Source organism: Trachurus japonicus, chromosome 5 (assembly GCF_045865225.1).
Source record: "Trachurus japonicus isolate A0001 chromosome 5, Traja_1.0".
In the NCBI taxonomy this organism is placed as follows: Eukaryota; Metazoa; Chordata; class Actinopteri; order Carangiformes; family Carangidae; genus Trachurus; species Trachurus japonicus.
The window spans coordinates 27,541,696-27,559,118 of NC_140911.1; the positions used below are offsets into that span (position 1 = coordinate 27,541,696).

General features: G+C 44.0%; 1 protein-coding gene across 4 annotated transcripts in view; it reads right to left on the minus strand.

The window, feature by feature from the left end:
- The window catches only part of celsr2 (cadherin, EGF LAG seven-pass G-type receptor 2), a 78,173-nt gene that overhangs the window by 24,874 nt on the left and 35,876 nt on the right, over positions 1 to 17,423 (minus strand). For all 4 annotated transcript variants that reach the window (XM_085777116.1, XM_085777114.1, XM_085777115.1 and 1 more), the window contains exons 3-8: positions 16,466 to 16,688; positions 8,912 to 9,027; positions 8,709 to 8,797; positions 1,748 to 1,905; positions 1,224 to 1,387; positions 841 to 966 (exon numbers count right to left, since the gene is read on the minus strand). In XM_085777116.1, coding sequence (XP_085633242.1) covers positions 841 to 966; positions 1,224 to 1,387; positions 1,748 to 1,905; positions 8,709 to 8,797; positions 8,912 to 9,027; positions 16,466 to 16,688 — 876 coding nt within the window. The remainder of the gene's footprint in view (positions 1 to 840; positions 967 to 1,223; positions 1,388 to 1,747; positions 1,906 to 8,708; positions 8,798 to 8,911; positions 9,028 to 16,465; positions 16,689 to 17,423) is intronic.

Below are 17,423 nucleotides of genomic sequence, written 5' to 3' on the forward strand. Positions count from 1 at the left end.
AAATCACGAGAGATTTGCACTGACACAGGAAGAGCAGTGAACCGAGACACTGGGAGCTTCCGCTACAAACAAGCTTAAAATATAGACTTATTTAATTTTTTTCGGAACAATTTCTCATGTCGGGGCTTCAATACAAGAGGGACATTACAGACGAGCAGTATGGAGGTATTTGGATGTTTTTTGGTGTGTCTTTTTGGACGAAGAAAGTTGGTATCCATTGACAACCATTATATGGACAAATACTGCTGCGCGGACCCCCCGTAACTCAGAGAAGGAACGGAGGATTCTGAAAATTCTCACAGCTCTTAGTTGACATGAGGGTGAGTAGATAATGAGTGAAATTTGAATTTTGGGTGAACTATCCCTTTAAACTGCTGAAAACCATGAAATCAGCAGAGAAAAGAGCTGCAGCAGATCAGGTGGAAAAACATGGACATTGAAGACCACAAGCACAGACACATCGGCTGTGTACTTTATGACTTCAAGAGTCAAGAAGCTGGTCGTCCTTCTCTGGTTCCACTTCATTAAACCAAAACACTCATCATAAAAGCTGACATCCAGCAGGTTACAGCAATGGAATCTGTCTCAGGCGTCCCCACAAAGCACTGATTTGTCAAACATGAACCTCAGTGGAGTCGGTTCATTCTCCATCCGTTATTTTAAAACACAAACGGAGCAAATTTCTGTGTTTGAGACTCTGCTGCAGCTTCTGCGCTGCTCCTTTCCACCTGAAGCAAGCTAGCAGCGAGTTCAGTCCCAGGTCGCAGAGAAAGTCTCAGACAAACCCACGTCAGCTCTGGTTTCACGTGGCACTTTTCTGCCTGGCGCATTTAAATTTACCTCTCTCACAGTTCTGTCCTCCGAATCCAAGCGGGCAATTACAGCTGAAGGAGCCCCACAGGTTGACGCAGGTTCCTCCGTTCAGACACGGGCTGTTGTTGCAGAAATGTCTTTTGGCTGAGCATCCTGTGAGGCAGAGAGAAGGAGAGGTGTTTGATCTGTCCCGCCTTGTTATTTCATCAAAGTAGACAAGTTAGATGCTAATTAACTATTCATAGCAGGTATAATGATCATTTCCCACTGATTCTACTTCCCTACTGTGCTCATTAGAGTCAGTGTTATTCAATCTTCCCTCTCTATCACAAACAGTCTGAGTGCAGAACACTCCCCGGTTTAAGAGATAAAACAGAGGATAAACTGTGCAGGTCAGAGATGCTGCATACCTGGCAGAGTGCCGTTGTTAGCGATGAAGCTGGCCATGTCTATGTGCTGGTTGTCAATCCTCAGGTTCTTCATGCAACCCACAAACTGACGGTTACGGACAGGGAAATCTTCTGGAAGTTTAGGAACTCCTCCGAGGAGCAGCGGGCCGGTCAGGTCCAGAGATCTGACAACACAGAAGCCAGCGGTGGTTACACATCATGATGTTTGTCCTGTCTTAACACATGAACATCATCAACACTAATGGGAGAGGAGAACATGAAAGATTAATCACAGTGGTAGTTAGTTCACTACACGCCCTGAGAAGATGAAATTAGAAAAAAGAGAAACATCCCAATAAAGGGGGAAACAGCAAAGCTCAGCTATCGCCCTGGAGACAGGGAGCTTGGTTTCAAAACAAGTTTACTCTTTCTTTCACTTAATTACTGAAGTCAATACAGAAAATAACGAGAGAATCTGTAAAGCGAGGAAAAAGGTTTATTCGGTATTCATGAAGAGTTTAAACCTCTGGTGGTGATGCACTCACTTTTTGGAGCCTGATTGGCTGCCCTGAGCGGAGCAGGTGTAGTTTCCTATCATGTGGCCGAACCTCAGGGCCACTGAGGTGTCACAGTTGTCCACCGTCACTACGACAACCTTCTGGTCGGAGGGGCCTTGTGGCAGGCCGGCCTGGTTGAAGATGGGCTGAGAGAGAGACAGAGAGAGAGACACAAACTCATGAATATCAAGATAAATTCTTCAGTGCCTGCCTGATGTTTCTGTGGAGACTCTGGTCCAAACAATGAGGATGAGGAATACATTATGGTATGTTACCTCCACTGTGTTATGGCCACTTCAGCTTTTTGTGTACACTTGAGAGTGTTGAGAACTTTTAAATGCTTCTAGATCCCTGGGTTTGTTTTCTCATTCTAACAGCACTATGTCGACTTTTGTGCTTTTGACCTTTTAACCCAGATAATATATCACAGACAAATGATAGTTTCAGTTTTTAAGGAGCCTACACACACATCTGCTTTAGTGTAACTCAGTAGCTACAACACAAGAACGGTAAAAATAGTTTGATTTAGAGCGACAGAAAATAGAATATAGGTTTTCATCCTGCCTAATGGCTTAGAGCATCATATTCTTTCAAAACATACCTGGGAGTGTTGCCATGCTTCTATTTTTGAAATGCTGAATTATTTTGGTCTGTCTGTGTTTATAAATAGCATCCTGAAATGGGCTGTGATGAAAATACCCTGCCCTGCCACATAATACAGAACAAATCCAAGTAAAGAAACGTCTGAGAATCTCAGACAGAGACGGTGATAATCTGTTCACATCTTAACGGCGCAGATTAATGCAGCAGTTAAAGAGAATCAAAAACTATGAAACTGAAAAACAAGCATGAATAAATGATTAAATAAATACTTCTTTTTTTTTTTTTGCATCATCCTTGGTTCAGTCCTGGTTCAGCTCCAGCTCCCTGTTGTTGTGCATTTTAATAATTCACATCATAACAGCTAGAGCTTAAGGCAGAGACTGGTGAGCACACACAGACACACACGCACACGCACACGCACACGCACACACACACACACACACTGGAGAGGGGCTTGCTCTCTGCAGGGTATCATCCCTGTCAACAAAGGATCTTCTTCATTGTCTGAGAAATCAATAGGAGGGGGGCAACAAAAGGAGGCGGGGTCTGCGGGGGAGAGAATGATGATCCGTCAATAAAAGGTTGTGACCTCTTTTCAAACCGGCCAGTTTGTCTGAGGTCACGTCCAGCTCATGTTAACGCTGAGAGGAGAGCAGCTCCAAGCTGCTGCTGGTGGAGCGGGGGGACACCTGCGGGTGGGGACGGGCTCGGAGCTCTCCGCTGGTCCACTGGGACTTAGCAGGACTTAGCCGGTCTCATGTCCAGAGATGATATGAAGACCTGGCTCACTGCTGGTGGACTGAAAACATACCATAAGCTCTCTGTTTTTACAGTTGGGGTATTAAACTAAAATAGACCACCATCTCAATCAGCTCCAGGCTTTTCCTAATTGCTCTGCTGTTCTGATTGCCTTTGTCAGTCCTGTCTGATCCCTTCATTAAAAAAAAACACACCAGCAGAAAAGAGACTGGCCGCTCCAGATTAAACTGTAGAATTTGCTGGCTGGTGCAGCATCTTCAGCAGCTCTGCCACAGTCATTAAAACACACTTCATCAAGCAGTGAAGACTCATTTCTCGCTCATGATTGTCTAATTGAGAATGTTAGATTAAATCTCTGTGTGTCTCAGTCAGTCTCACACTGATTACAGTGATTTAAATAAGAGAAGCCCAGTATTCACCTTCTAAACCCCCCAACACCACCTGGTGGGACGACTGTTGAGATTCATCCTATGTATTTGAATGTAATGTCTCTATCTGTTAGATTTCAAGATATTTGAGTCTAAATCAAGCGGGGAGCTACTGTTATTATGGCCCACATAACAAATAAAACACTTCAAGCAAAAAAAAATTAATACTATAACTTAAAGCAGAAGTAAGCGGAATGTTTGTGTTAATATAAGTCTTAAATAGTTCTATCTTCCAACAGCAATCACTTCTATAGAGTGTTTGGTCTGAAACACGGGTCTGTCAGTCACTCTGCTCTGCTGTAAGCCGAGGAGAAAACTTTCCTTGTATCCTACAACCTTTATCCAATGAGGAGAGAGAACGGCATAAAGGGGCGGTCCTCTCTGTGTGTGCAGCCAAGGGATGCGTGTGAATGTGGTGACGTAGGGACGAGGGCGGGGACTGTTAACTCCATCGGCTGACAAGAAGTTAGCCAAAACCACCGGATCGCTTACTTCTGCTTTAAGTAAAAGGTGACGTCTGCTCTTGGAACAGGAAACCTACGATACCGCCCAGTCATGCCCGCTGGATTAGAGACATCCTGTCTTTAACTGGCTGCTCCCGTACATTTGGGAAACGATGGAGCCCATTCCTTCAGTTGGTTAAGATGACAGATCTTCCACTCACCCCCGACTGAAGCAGCTTAGAGAGGTAGATGTATCATTTCTGTTGTGATGAGGATAACATGCTGCTACTCTGGCTTGGGATGTCTGTTGCTATCTCTATTGCAGTTTACTATTACAGTACATGACTGATGTGCCTGTGTTTCGTTTTTCTCCTTTCTTTCTTTTTTTAATTGTCTATTTCTGTCCTAGTCCTACTTTTTAAATTCATTTATTTAATTATTTTTTATTGTGGCTGTTCTAGTTTTATTTAAGCTGTTTGGGTATAGGCTACGGCTGTGGCTCAAGAGTGTAGAGCAGGTCATCCACCAACCGGAAGGTCGGAGGTTCGATTCCCGACTCCCCCAGTCTGCATGTCGAAGTGCAAGACACTGAACCCACACTTGCCGGATGTATGAACATGTGTGAATGATTAGCCTCCAAGCCTGTCTGTGCACAGAGCTGAATGTGTGTGTGTGTGTGTGTGAAAGGGTGAATGTGACAATGTAGTGGACAGCGGTTTGAGTGGTCCAAGTGACTAGAAAAGTGCTATATAAAAAAGTAATATAAGTCCATTTACCATTTTACCATTCACCAATACTTCTGACCACTTTCTTTTTCTGTTGTTTTTCTAAAAAGAAAAAATGTATACTTAACTCTTTGTAAATGGTTTACTACAATTGTATAAAGCCCGATAAAAAAGTTTGGGAAAAAAATAAACTTTTGGTTGCTTACAATATGTTCTTACAATGTTTTTCCAGGACTGACTGTTTCACTCTAAAGCCACTGCTCTGCTCTTCCTGAGAAGACAGCTATTGTCTTCAGAGAAGCTCAGTGCGGTGCTGGTCTCAGGCTGACACAGGTATCTGAGACGTCCAACCATGACAAGTCGTCCTCAGAACAACGGGGCCTGTTATTGAGCACCGTTCCCACAGGAAGTCGGTGAAATGTGAAGTTAAAGGAAACAGAGACTGACTTTTATTTTTCAGCTGTAGCCAATTTGTTACAAATTTGTTGATGATGAAACAAGCAAACACACCGTGTGAATTGCCAAAGGTGAACTCATCCATGCTGACACGCTGTTTTCCACGGTTTTCCCTTCGCTGTGAAAGCTCGGAAGCCAGGCAGCGCTCCAGAAGCGACGCTCCTTTCACTGACCTCTGCTGCCATCAGTCACGGCTGTTGACTCTCCAATAATGACTGTCTGTCAGCGCGGCTCCGCTGCAGGAAACACCGTCCTGTCAGCGCTGATTGGAACGCACATATTTGCTCGGGAGCACGTTAAACACAGGCCTCACACACACACACACACACACACCGCTACAGGAGATCATGAGAATATGAGTTCTCTATCAAAGACGGTGACGGGGGGGTTGGTGCAGACTGGACATGGCAGAAAGCAACACAAATATGGGTTCTAAGATTGACTGAAAAAACCATAGCAACAAGGGGGGTCAGCCCTGAAGCGCGGTGTTCCCGTTCAAAGCCCGAGTCAATACTTCTCTGGGCTTTTCTTTCGCCTCCTTTTGCTCCTCTCCTGCTCCACTTTTCTGGAGAACAGAGGGAGGGGGGGGAGAGGGGGTATGGGGGGGGGGGCACCTTCCCCGGGGCCGCATCATTCACTGCCCTGTGGTCCCAAAGGAAGCCGAGCCAAGCACAAAGGCAGCGGTCATTGCCATTCTCCACAGTCCTCCGCCATCCTGAAAGCCACATTTCAATCTAAAAAATGCCCCCTCTCCGCCTCATCCTGCCCCCCCCCTCTCCCCCCCTCCCCCTGCGGACAGGGACGGGTCAGGGATGTGGGATACCTCCAAGTGGGAGGAGCCGTGTTTCTACCTCGGTGACTCACAGGATGTGGAGGATGAGGATGATTAGTTCAGCTAGAGCCGTGAGGCAGCAGCTGGACGCCGACACTTCAAGGATGTTTGATGTCAGAGTTTATAAATACACTGGTTTCATGACGTTCAACCGGTGCATGAATCAATAGGCCTACTTTTATTAGAACGATGGCGGTGAAACAGGTCAGTGGTGCTGATGAACCCACAGAGAGTCTGGTCGCTCACAGATTACCCAGGGGGCAAAGCAAAAAAACAGACACGGAGTGTTGTAAAAGGTTTGACACCAGAAATGATATGTAGGAACTTCAAGGATTAAAACCTGGGTGGACAACCTGGTCAACTAGCTGCTGGAAAGCTACAGGGGCCAAAACCCCTCTTCGTGGGTAATTTTGCTGGCAAAATTATGTAAATGCAAATATTTAGGTACTACAATGGCATAAATAGTCATACAACTATAAACTTTGGCAGAGAGTATCTTGACACATAGGGGGAGGCATGAAAAAAAAGATTCTGGGGTTTGTTGCAACTCAATTTTAAGATATCACCCTCAACATCCAAAAAAAGTACTGTTCGCCTGACAAATTCTCATGAAAATTATGATTTTTCAGCACTTTATGGAGAATATCTATGCCTAAAATGTATAGAAAACTTCCTTAATTCATAAGCTTTCATTTCTACTAGCTACTGGAAAGCTACAGGCTGTCTCCAAACAATGCACCTATTACACCTATTACAATACACCTATTGTGGAAAACTACATGTTAACTGACATGATCAGAAAACATTCTATTTCTGGTCTCCCCAAAGTGAACAGATAGATAAAGAAGACCGTTGGCCACAGCAAGTGGGGCTTTTGAGATAGAAAGGCTATCTTGGACTCAAAAGGAAGCTTATGAATTAAGGAAGTTTTCTATATACATGTTAGGCATAGATATTCTCCATAAAGTGCTGAAAAATAATAATTTTCATGAGAATTTGTCAGGCGAACAGTACTTTTTTTTTGTCTTTTTTTCTTAAAATTGAGTTGCAACAAACCCCAGAATCTTTTTTTCATGCCTCCCCCTATGTGTCAAGATACTCTTTGCCAAATTTTACAGTTGTATGACTATTTATGCCATTGTAGTACCTAAATATTTGCATTTACATAATTTTGCCAGAAAAATTACCCACGAAGAGGGGTTTTGGCCCCTGTAGCTTTCCAGCAGCTAGTTGACCAGGTTGTCCACCCAGGTTTTAATCCTTGAAGTTCCTACATATCATTTCTGGTGTCAAACCTTTTACAACGCTCCGTGTCTGTTTTCCAAAAAACTGGGATTTTGTCAGTGAAACAACAACAGAAAGTGATGAATGAGAATATAATGTTTTTTTTTTTAGCAGAGAGCCAACTAATCACTTCTGCTGCCTGAAATCTGACATGGCTGTGTTATCATAGGCACTGAAGAGAAAATGAGTGCAGCAGGGGTGTTGCCTGGCAACATCTTTATGATGCAAAGTGACTTCCTCAATGGACTAAAATGTGACATGCTGTGCATTGGTCCTGGGTGAGAAAGTACCAAGAGAGCAGAGACAACAGCTCCATGCATCGCTCCATCGGTGGAACAGTTGAGATCTTCTTATTCGTCAGATCATATTTAGTCCAATCAAAGCATGTCTGGAAAAAAAAACACTGACTTCCCAGTCCTTGGCTTTCATTCATTAACCCCCCTCATCCTGTCTGCATCTCTCTGTTAGTGTCTAGATGGAGCGCTGGCTCTCTTCCAGATCATCAGCCTGTCAGCAGCGATTCCTCAGTCAGAGGAGGCGCAGCAACACAGAGCAGCAGCTCCAGGTTTCCTGTCTGCACTCGGCTTCTATCCTCCACAGTTAGTCATCTAAAGAGCGCTGAGCGAGCAGCTGCCAGTCAGCGCTGCACGGTTCTCTACATGTAAAACCTGTGACCTGGTTTCACTCTGAACATCTTCAACAACAACAACGTCTGGAGGAGATGAACTGAGAGCAAAGGCTGATCCTGAAGCAGCTCAACATGCTCACTTTGGTTTGGCATTTTTGGAAAATACACTCATTGAGTTTGTTGACTGACACGTCTTTATCTCTGTACCAGCATTATTCAATCATATGTATTTATTGTAAATATGATTGATGTCAACCTCAGCATCCCACCATAGCCCGGCTTGGTGACCTCTCCTCTTTATCAATCCCAAAACATCATCAAACATTCATCCTCATCTCCACAACCAAAAAACCATCTTACTCACTTGGAAAGACGGAACAAAACTATCACTAAAACATCGGTACAACCTGCTGACTGAACACTCAAATCTGGAAAAACTTCCATTCACCATGAAAGATAATATCACCCACTACAATAACACCTGGTCTCCATTCATACAATTTGTCCAAACTTCACACCATTCATCCCTTCCTTTCCCCTTTTTCTGTTCCCTCTTTTTCTTTTATTAATCTCTTTTTATTCCCAACAAATTCAATATTCCTGCTCAACCCCCCTTTTCCCAATTCCACCCCCGTTCTCTGGTTTGTCCTGTCTCAGTTGGTTTGTTTGTTTGTTCTGTAATAGCCCTTTGTCCCATATGGTCCTATACATGTCTAACTGTCTGTGTCATTGTCTTGAGCACATGGCAACGGTGCATCAGAGCTGTTGTGTTGATTCATTTCCATTCCTACCTTGTTGTAGTAGTGAACCTCCACCAGGTGCCACAGGCCGTCGCTCACGCCTCCCAGGATGAACGGGGAGACGGTGGTCTTGGTCTCACCTGAGAAACAATCAGACCATCAGAGAGTAATCAGGTCAGAAACTGGGGGAAAAGCATTTGCAAAAAAAAAAAAAAATTATAGACAAAAAAAGAAGAAGCCAGTAACGGTTGTACCTGCAGAGAAGGTGAGCTGGATCTGCTCGTTGATGATCTCCATGGCGATGAAGTCGTGTTTCTCGTTGAAGCGACCGTTGTAGATCAACAAACCGTTGGGCTCTTTGGTGGCAAATCTGAGAAAACATATTCAACACAGTAAGGTCTAAATCTATATCCACCCAACACTTTAGATAAGGCTGCTGATGTTCTACACCTGTCTTAATACCAGATCCCTGGTGCCCCCTCCACTTGCCCCACCAGTATATTTTTTTGCCTTTATTAATAGTATAGTTGAGAGAGACAGGAAACGGGGAGACAGAGAGAGGGGGAATGACATGCAGGAAAGAGTGCCCAATGCGGGATTTGAAGCGGGGCCGCCTGCGTTGAGGACTGTAGCCTCTACATGGGGCGCCTGCTTAACCCCCTGAGCCACTCGACGCCCCTCTCTATCGACTCTTTTAAATCCAGACTAAAAACTCACCTTTTTATAGCTTTTAAGTCCTCTTGATCTTTAATTTACTGTTTTGATCTTTTGTTGGTTGCTGCTTTTGTTCTGTTTATCACTTAAAAGAATAGTTCACCCAAAATTCAAATTTCACTCATTATCTACCCACCCTCATGTGGACTAAGGGCTGGGAGAAGTTTCAGAGTCCTCCGTGGCTTCTCTGAGTTACAGGGGGTCTCGGCGTAGCAGTGCATGTCCATATAACGGTTGCAAATGGATACCAACTGTCTTCATAACAAAAAGACACACCAAAAAACATCCAAATACCTCCATGCTGCTCGTATGTAATGTCCCTCTTGTATTGAAGCCCCCAAATGCAAAATTGTTCCGAAAATAATTAAATAAGTCTATATTTTAAGCTTGTTTGCAGCAGAAGCTCCTCTTCCTGGTTCGTCCAAATCTCGCGCAATTTGCGCCGGCGTCAGTACTGACTAGGACTCTGAAACTTCTCCCAGCCCTTAGTCGACATGAGGGTGAGTAGATAATGAGTGAAATTTCAATTTTGAGTGAACTATCCTTTTAATTCTTTGTATTATTCCTTTATTTTTAACTGTACAGCACTTTGGTCAACTTCGGTTGTTTTTCAATGTGCTCTATAAATAAACTTGATAGATTGATTGATTGATTGATTAATGCCAGTCAATGCTGTAAAAAGACCTCGGTGTTATAATCTACCTCATTGTTACACTGACATGTTTATGCATTATTCTATTCATCACCCAGCTGCTGCACATACTCATAGTAGCACAAAATATGTATTAGTCATTGGTAGAAAACAGAGCCCTACGAATGATGACAGAAGATCTACCTACGTATAGTGGTTTACATAGGATTTGACTAATAAAAAACATATATACAGTAACACCGGCCCAAACACCATGGTGTGTAGTGTAAAGACATATATGTTGACAGCCATGTTAACAGATAAAAGATGAGAGGAAGGAAGGAGGGCAGCATGGGGTTTGGCCTATTTAAAACTATTTGCCTTTCACACTGATGTGCTCCTATCACGCAGTAATGCAGTGTGACGTCTAACTTACTATCATGAACATGAGCTCAAGATTTAACAACGCTGAGGTTTCTCAGAGATCACTGAACAGATAATGAGGTTAACCATGAGCATGAGGTCAGGACAGATAAAAGAGTCATCTCCGCAGCACAGACACAGTCAAGGAAGAGAGAATCTGCATGCCATGAATAGATATCAGGGTCACATTAAACAACACACTACAACACAGACACAGGAAACTAGGCCAATGTCAAAGCATCGGGGTGGAGGAACACGTTACAGCAAGGAAGGAATAAGGAAGAACCACGCAGGGAGAGACAGTTCAGACTAATGACAACAACAGCTTCAGATAGAGAACAGACAGCTGCCACCGCTCCGTCTCTGTTTGCTTCTAGACGGCAGAAACCTGAGCGGCCTGGGCCCTCGCTCTGCACCATCCTTCACATATTGATACACACTTCAATATATCTGCACACACAGTTCAAACTCTGTGTGGTGGAGCACACGGTTTAAAAATATCACGCTCTATACCTGTCAGCCGTGGACTACGGTCGTAAATCTGATCCTGTGGAAATGGGTCACTGGGATACTGGGATAAATGGAAGTGTGCTAGAAAAAAGAAAACGTGACTAACTAATGAATTTATTCAGTATCCAGCCCACTAGGGAGCCAACAATTAGTGTCCTGTGCACATCTGCTTTCTGGTCACTTCCTCCACAAACATGCAGCTTCAACACAGCTTAAACAGCTGGTTAGTTTAGTTTTAGAAACTAGGGCTGCAACTAATGATTATTTTTTATTATCGATTAATCTGTTGATTATTTAAACAATTAATCAATTAGTTTTTTGGTCAATAAAATGTTAAAAAATGTCAATCAGTGTTTCCCAAAGCACAAGATGACGTCCTCAAATGTCTTGTTTTGTCCACAAACCAAAGAGATACTCAGTTTATTGTCATAAAGGAACAAAGAAACCAGAAATATTCACATTTAAAAAGCTGAAATCAGAGAATTTGGACTTTTTTTTTTCTTAAAAAACTACTCAAACCGATTATTTTATTATCAATAACGATTAATTTAAAGGGACAATGAGGAGTTTCTATTTGGTTATTTAAAAGTCTCACGTTAATGTGGATGAATCTCCACTACCCACACTTGTTAATGGCTCCATTTTCAATAAATATATCGTTTTGTCTCTATCGTTATTTTGTTATTATTAGTGGTGGTGGAAATGCTGGGCGAGCCGACCAGCGTTTCTTTACTTTCGGTTTCGTGGTGAGTCATGAGAATAATGCCGCCGAATCGCCATTTATGGTCATAACCACGACGGTATGTGATCGTCTTTGAACCTCTGACTTTAATTCTTGATGAATGAAAACATGAGTCCGTCTTGCGCCGGTCAAAGAATTTCACGGTGCGCGGAGGCTCATAAATGTAGTGTGAAAACACTTTGCTTTTCCAAAACTCCTCGTTGTCCCTTTAATAATCGATTATTCTTCATTAATCGATTAATTGTTGCAGCTCTATCTGAAACACACAGTTAGTGTGGCTTCCTTTTTGTCGGGCTTAGCTGCAGCAGTGGACAGATGTCTTTCATACATCCAAATATCTATACATGCCCTCAGACAACATGAGCAGCTGCCCCCCCCTCTTCACCGCCTGTATATTATATACAGCTCTATTTGTGCCATGCTCTGGAGCTCTGGAGCAGCCAGGGGGCACAGCACTGCTGACCTGCTTACTGGCAAAAACAATAATCACAACCTCAGAGGACGAGAGGATGCTGCAGCTGATCGTACTGTAACCATGGAGACAGAGACAGAGACAGAGACAGAGACAGAGACAGAGACAGACAGAGGACTCGGACAGCCACGAGAAGTCCTGTAAAAAAAACACTGACACGACGCCAGCTATAATTATGATCCAGAGCCCATTTGTCCTCGGTGGCTTTCCAGCCTCTGATGTATCGATTTAAAAGGCTTCTCCAAATTGCCCCCCGAGCCCTCTGAACTATGAGAGTAATCAGCCGGAACTAAACTCTGACTCAACTGGCATCACTGCGTGTCACATTAAGCACCCATCAGTAAAAATAACAACCAGTCTGCCTTTATGTAGGGAACCATGTCACGCTATGCTAACATGCCACAGTGCATAAGACGTGTGCAGAGGGCAGGAGGGGGCAGGAGGGAGGGAAGAGCCTCTTATTGATTCTACAACCTGTAAGTGTGAACTGATGATACAGAAATCTATGTTTGATTATATTCTTTACATGCAGTGCTGGAAAGGAACCAGAAGCATTAATGCTGAGATTTAAAAAATATATATTTAGAGCTGGTGAATGTGTTGATTCACCACTTTGGTCCAGACAGGAACCTCTCAACAACTCCTAAATGAATTCAGATGAAGTTCTGAGTGACATTTATGCTCTTGGTGTCAACACCACATCATGATTTGACTTTGTCCAGTGCTGCAGCTTTGTGTTAAAGCAGAAGTAAGCAGAATGTTTGTGTTAATATAAGACTTAAATAGTTCTATCTTCCAACAGCAATCACTTGTATAGAGTGTCTGAAACACGGGTCAGTCAGTCACTCTGCTCTGCTGTAAGCCCAGGAGAAAACTTTCCTTGTATCCTACAACCTTTATCCAATGAGGAGAGAGAACTGCATAAAGGGGCGGTCCTCTCTGTGTGTACAGCCAAGGGATGCGCGTGAATGTGGTGACGTAGGGACGAGGGCGGGGACTGCTAACTCCATCGGCTGACAGGAAGTTAGCCAAACGACCAGATCGCTTACTTCTGCTTTAAGTGCTATGTTGAAGTAAAGATATCACTCTTTTGAGTGACACCTCAGCCTTAATTACAGAGCTACAGAGCTGTAAAAGAAAGAGATCTAATGAGCTCCCCATCCTGAGCCGTTCATCATAACAGCAGCTCTTTCTGGGGGGAAACCGGATCTGTGGCAGCTCAGGTGACGGAGCCACTTGTTGACCTCACCTGCCTCCAGCTCTCCGTATCAGCACCTTTTACACAACAGCTACTTCACAGCTTCTCTCTCCTGCCACCGATACGTACACAGCTTTCAAAACTGGTTGGAGCAGTTCTCCATCAAAAAAGACGGTCACCCGAGCCCTGCTTTAAGAAGGGCCGAGCCCCTCCAGCTCACAGGGATATGATTTCCACCGGCAGCTTTTGTGCGTGTCAACCCCTGCCAAGCACGTCTCAGGTGACACGGACGACAATAAGTGAAGCAAAATGGCAGAACACGTTCCCTGTGATAGCGTACAGGAGGTGATACCTGCATGTTGTCACTTGTTGTGACAGATATCAAACATAACACACGGCTCGAGCGGTTCATTACATTTCATCAAAAGGAGCTTTCATACAGATCTGTGGTCCTGCTGTCTGAGCAGCAGTTCAGTATTCATCACTCACACCCCACCACTCCCTACATGTCACCTCCAGTTGATCAGCTACAGAAATCTGCAGTTTGACGTCATTTTAATCCTCAACCTTCTGCACTCTGCTCTGTCACAGACAAGACAAACAACATAACTGTGTATGGAAAAAAACAGTAAAACTAGACTGATGATTGAGTTCACAGATGAAAAAATAAAACAAAAATGAAGGGGCAGGGTATAGTTCAATAGGTGGAGCCCCATAAATAGAGGCTATAGTCCATGCTGCAGTGGCCCCGGGTTCAATTCCACCTCTCTCTCCCTGTTTCCGCTCTCTCTCCAGCTGTACTGATGAAATAAAGGCATAAAAGCCAGAAAAAAAGAAATCTTGCAAAAATTCAAAACTACCCTAAAACGGTCTTGTCTGCTTTTAAAAATAATGTGATGAAATTTGCATGAGACACCTTTTCCCAGTTTGTGCTGTGCATAGAAGTGAAGGAACCGTGGGCTCAGATCTTTGCTATTTTTGCTACATGCTAAATATGGCGTGTGGTAGCACCTGCAGCTCTCACAGAAAGTGCCAGCTAAGCAATGACATCTCTGTTCACACTTCATGTCACAGATAGTTCCAGTCCAAAAATAGTCTGAACTGAGATTTCCTGTGAGTCTCAGTGTGTTTTCACTGAGGACAAGATGAAGTTTACTGGTCTATGTTTGGCCAATGGAAAATAAACATGCATTTCTACGGCACTCAAAGTGCTTCACGCTACTAGTCACATTCACCCATTCATTCACACATATATTCATACAGTGCATGTGTCTGTATTGTGCATTCTGTCTAACCATCACACACATTCAGACACTGATGAGACATCAGGGACAGGTTTGGGTTCATGTCCAAGGACTCTTATGGAATCGAACCACAACTGACTCACCACCGACCTCGTGGTGAGTGGACAACCCGCTCTCCCACAGCCGGTTAAAGCAACAGCTGGACATTTGGGCACATACACTTATTCACTTTCTTCAAATCAGAGGAGATGAATGGCATTCTTGTCTGGTAGATATGAAGCAAAGGCTACTTCGTTTAGTATCAAGACTCCAAACTTGGGGGAACATCTAACCTGGTTCTGTCTGAAGATATTAAATTCTGCCCACCAGCGCCTCTAAAGCTCACTACTTAACACATCTTATGCTACATGTTCTGCCAAAGCTTGTTAGTTTAGTGGAGTTCCTCCTTTTTTAGAATCAAGGGTCTCAGTGTAACAGGCGCTGGAGGTTACCAGACAGGCGGTGAAGCTCTCCAAGTCTCATATTGTGATATCAACTAGACTTTATTTCTACATTTACATTGTACCCATTCAGCCACCAAACAAACAAATTAAATCTAATAAAACTACCAAACTAAACTGAAACTGACATGATTAGTTAACTCTTAAAAATAACTAAAAGGACTCCCAGACTATAATGACATCTACAGACAGTCTACACCGGGGGTGTCAAATGTGTGGTCCGTGGGCCAAAACCGGCCCCGCAGAGGGTCCAATCTGGCCCTCAGGATGAATCTGTCAAGTGTGAAAATTACATGACAGAAGAGGCATAATATTATTGAAATTGCACATATTTTTATCAAGAGATTTCATGTTGTTCATAATATATTTTGTAAAAGGATAGTTCATTAAAGCAGAAACCGGTGGTTTTGGCTAACTTCTTGTCAGCTGATGGAGTTAGCAGTCCCTGCCCTCGTCCCTACGTCACCACATTCACGTGCATCCCTTGGCTGCACACACAGAGAGGACTGCCCCTTTATGCCGTTCTCTCTCCTCATTGGATAAAGGTTGTAGGATACAAGGAAAGTTTTCTCCTCGGCTTACAGCAGAGCAGAGTGACTGACAGACCCGTGTTTCGGACCAAACACTCTATATAAGTGATTGCTGTCGGAAGATAGAACTATTTAAGACTTATATTAACACAAACATTCCACTTACTTCTGCTTTAACTGTAAAAATCTTAAAAATGCATTAAAACAAAGGGAAAAAAGTTCTTTTTACTTATAGGTTATCATGAGATTATTTTACTGGTCTGACTGAGATTAAATTGTGCTGTTTGTGGCCTCTGAACTAAAATGAGTTTGACACCGCTGGTCTGCACCTTATTGAAGGAGATTGTGCTGACACAGTCCAGCTACTGACTCACAGCTCAACGTGACCAGTGACACTGACTGGAACAAGATCACACTCACTCTTGGCTGAGGGTTTAGCATCCTCATGTTATGCAAATCTCCTCTGCAAAAAACACAGCTCCTCCAGCTCACCTTTCCAACACTTATCGCACAAACTGCGCTTGGCTACACACAGACACAGAAACACACCTTTAATAATCATTCTGTTTCAGCAGTGGCTCTGTATTTTTAGCACAGATGCAATAATCTGATAGCAAAGTGGCTCTACAGAAGATGGCTGTTGTTCAGTGAGCCCATTATTGCTATTAAACACCATTATGGTTACATAAATGTAAGGAGGGGGAGAGCACTTCAGCAGAGAGAGTGCATGCAGAGGCAGGATGTGGGGGTGGATGTGAATCAGATTTCTGAAAGGCGGTGGAGGGGGGGGGGGCAGGTGATGCAGGTGAGCTGCAGCGTGTCGCACGGAGGCAGAGGTGCTTACGTGAGAGAGAGGGTGAAGTGGAAGCGCTGGCGGAGGCCCTTGAAGGTCAGGAAGGAGTGGGGGGGGAAGTTGCGTGTGGTCATCTCGCAGTAGGGCTTCTCGTAGCCGCCCGGCGGACACTCGCACTTGAACCCGCCCACCAGCAGGTTGACACAGGAGCCGCCGTTCTTGCAGACGCCGGGGGCGCAGCGGCCGGAGCGCGACGACAGCCCACAGTGCTCACCTGGACACAGAGAGGAAGGAGGGAGGAGGAGGAGGAGGAGGAGGAGGAGGAGGAGGAGAGATGGAGAGAAGGGAGGGTTAATAAAGCTCATGACAGGCAGCTTCAGCCTCAGTCCGCCCCGGGGCTTCCACCCTAGGAACTACACGCTGTCATGCCCTGTCCTCCATCCCTGCAGCCATTAGTGGTGTTACCAAACTTTTTTGGCTTGTGACCCCATTTTGACATCGATCACGTGCAGCCACGTGCGTGTCAATCAAGATGCATCAACTCATATATTTTTATAAGCTGAATTTGAACTTGATTTATATTTGAGAAAGTGAAAGTAGCCTAGAATACAGTTGTTTAAGATTGTGTATGGCGTTTTTAATCATAAATTTGAAGGGGACATATAATGAAAATGTCACTTTTTGAAGGTTATTTAAATGAGAATTCCGGTCATTTTTGACTCCGAAATTGTTTTTCTGATGGTCCCCCACCCCCAGTATTGGGGGGAGCAAAAAACGCGACTAAAATTGATGCAGGCAAACTGGAGTTACACCATGGCTAGACGGCGCTAGCGCTAGCGTCAACGCTAAACTATATAGTATATATAGTGTAGAGTATTTTTCTTTCTTTATTCACTTCGTGCCTTGGTGGCACATAGGGCCTCCGTAGTGTAGAGTATAAACAATAAGCAGTATAAACTTTGTGTTTTTGCATGTAATCATCACTCACCTCAGACAGCCTAGTTTGTAC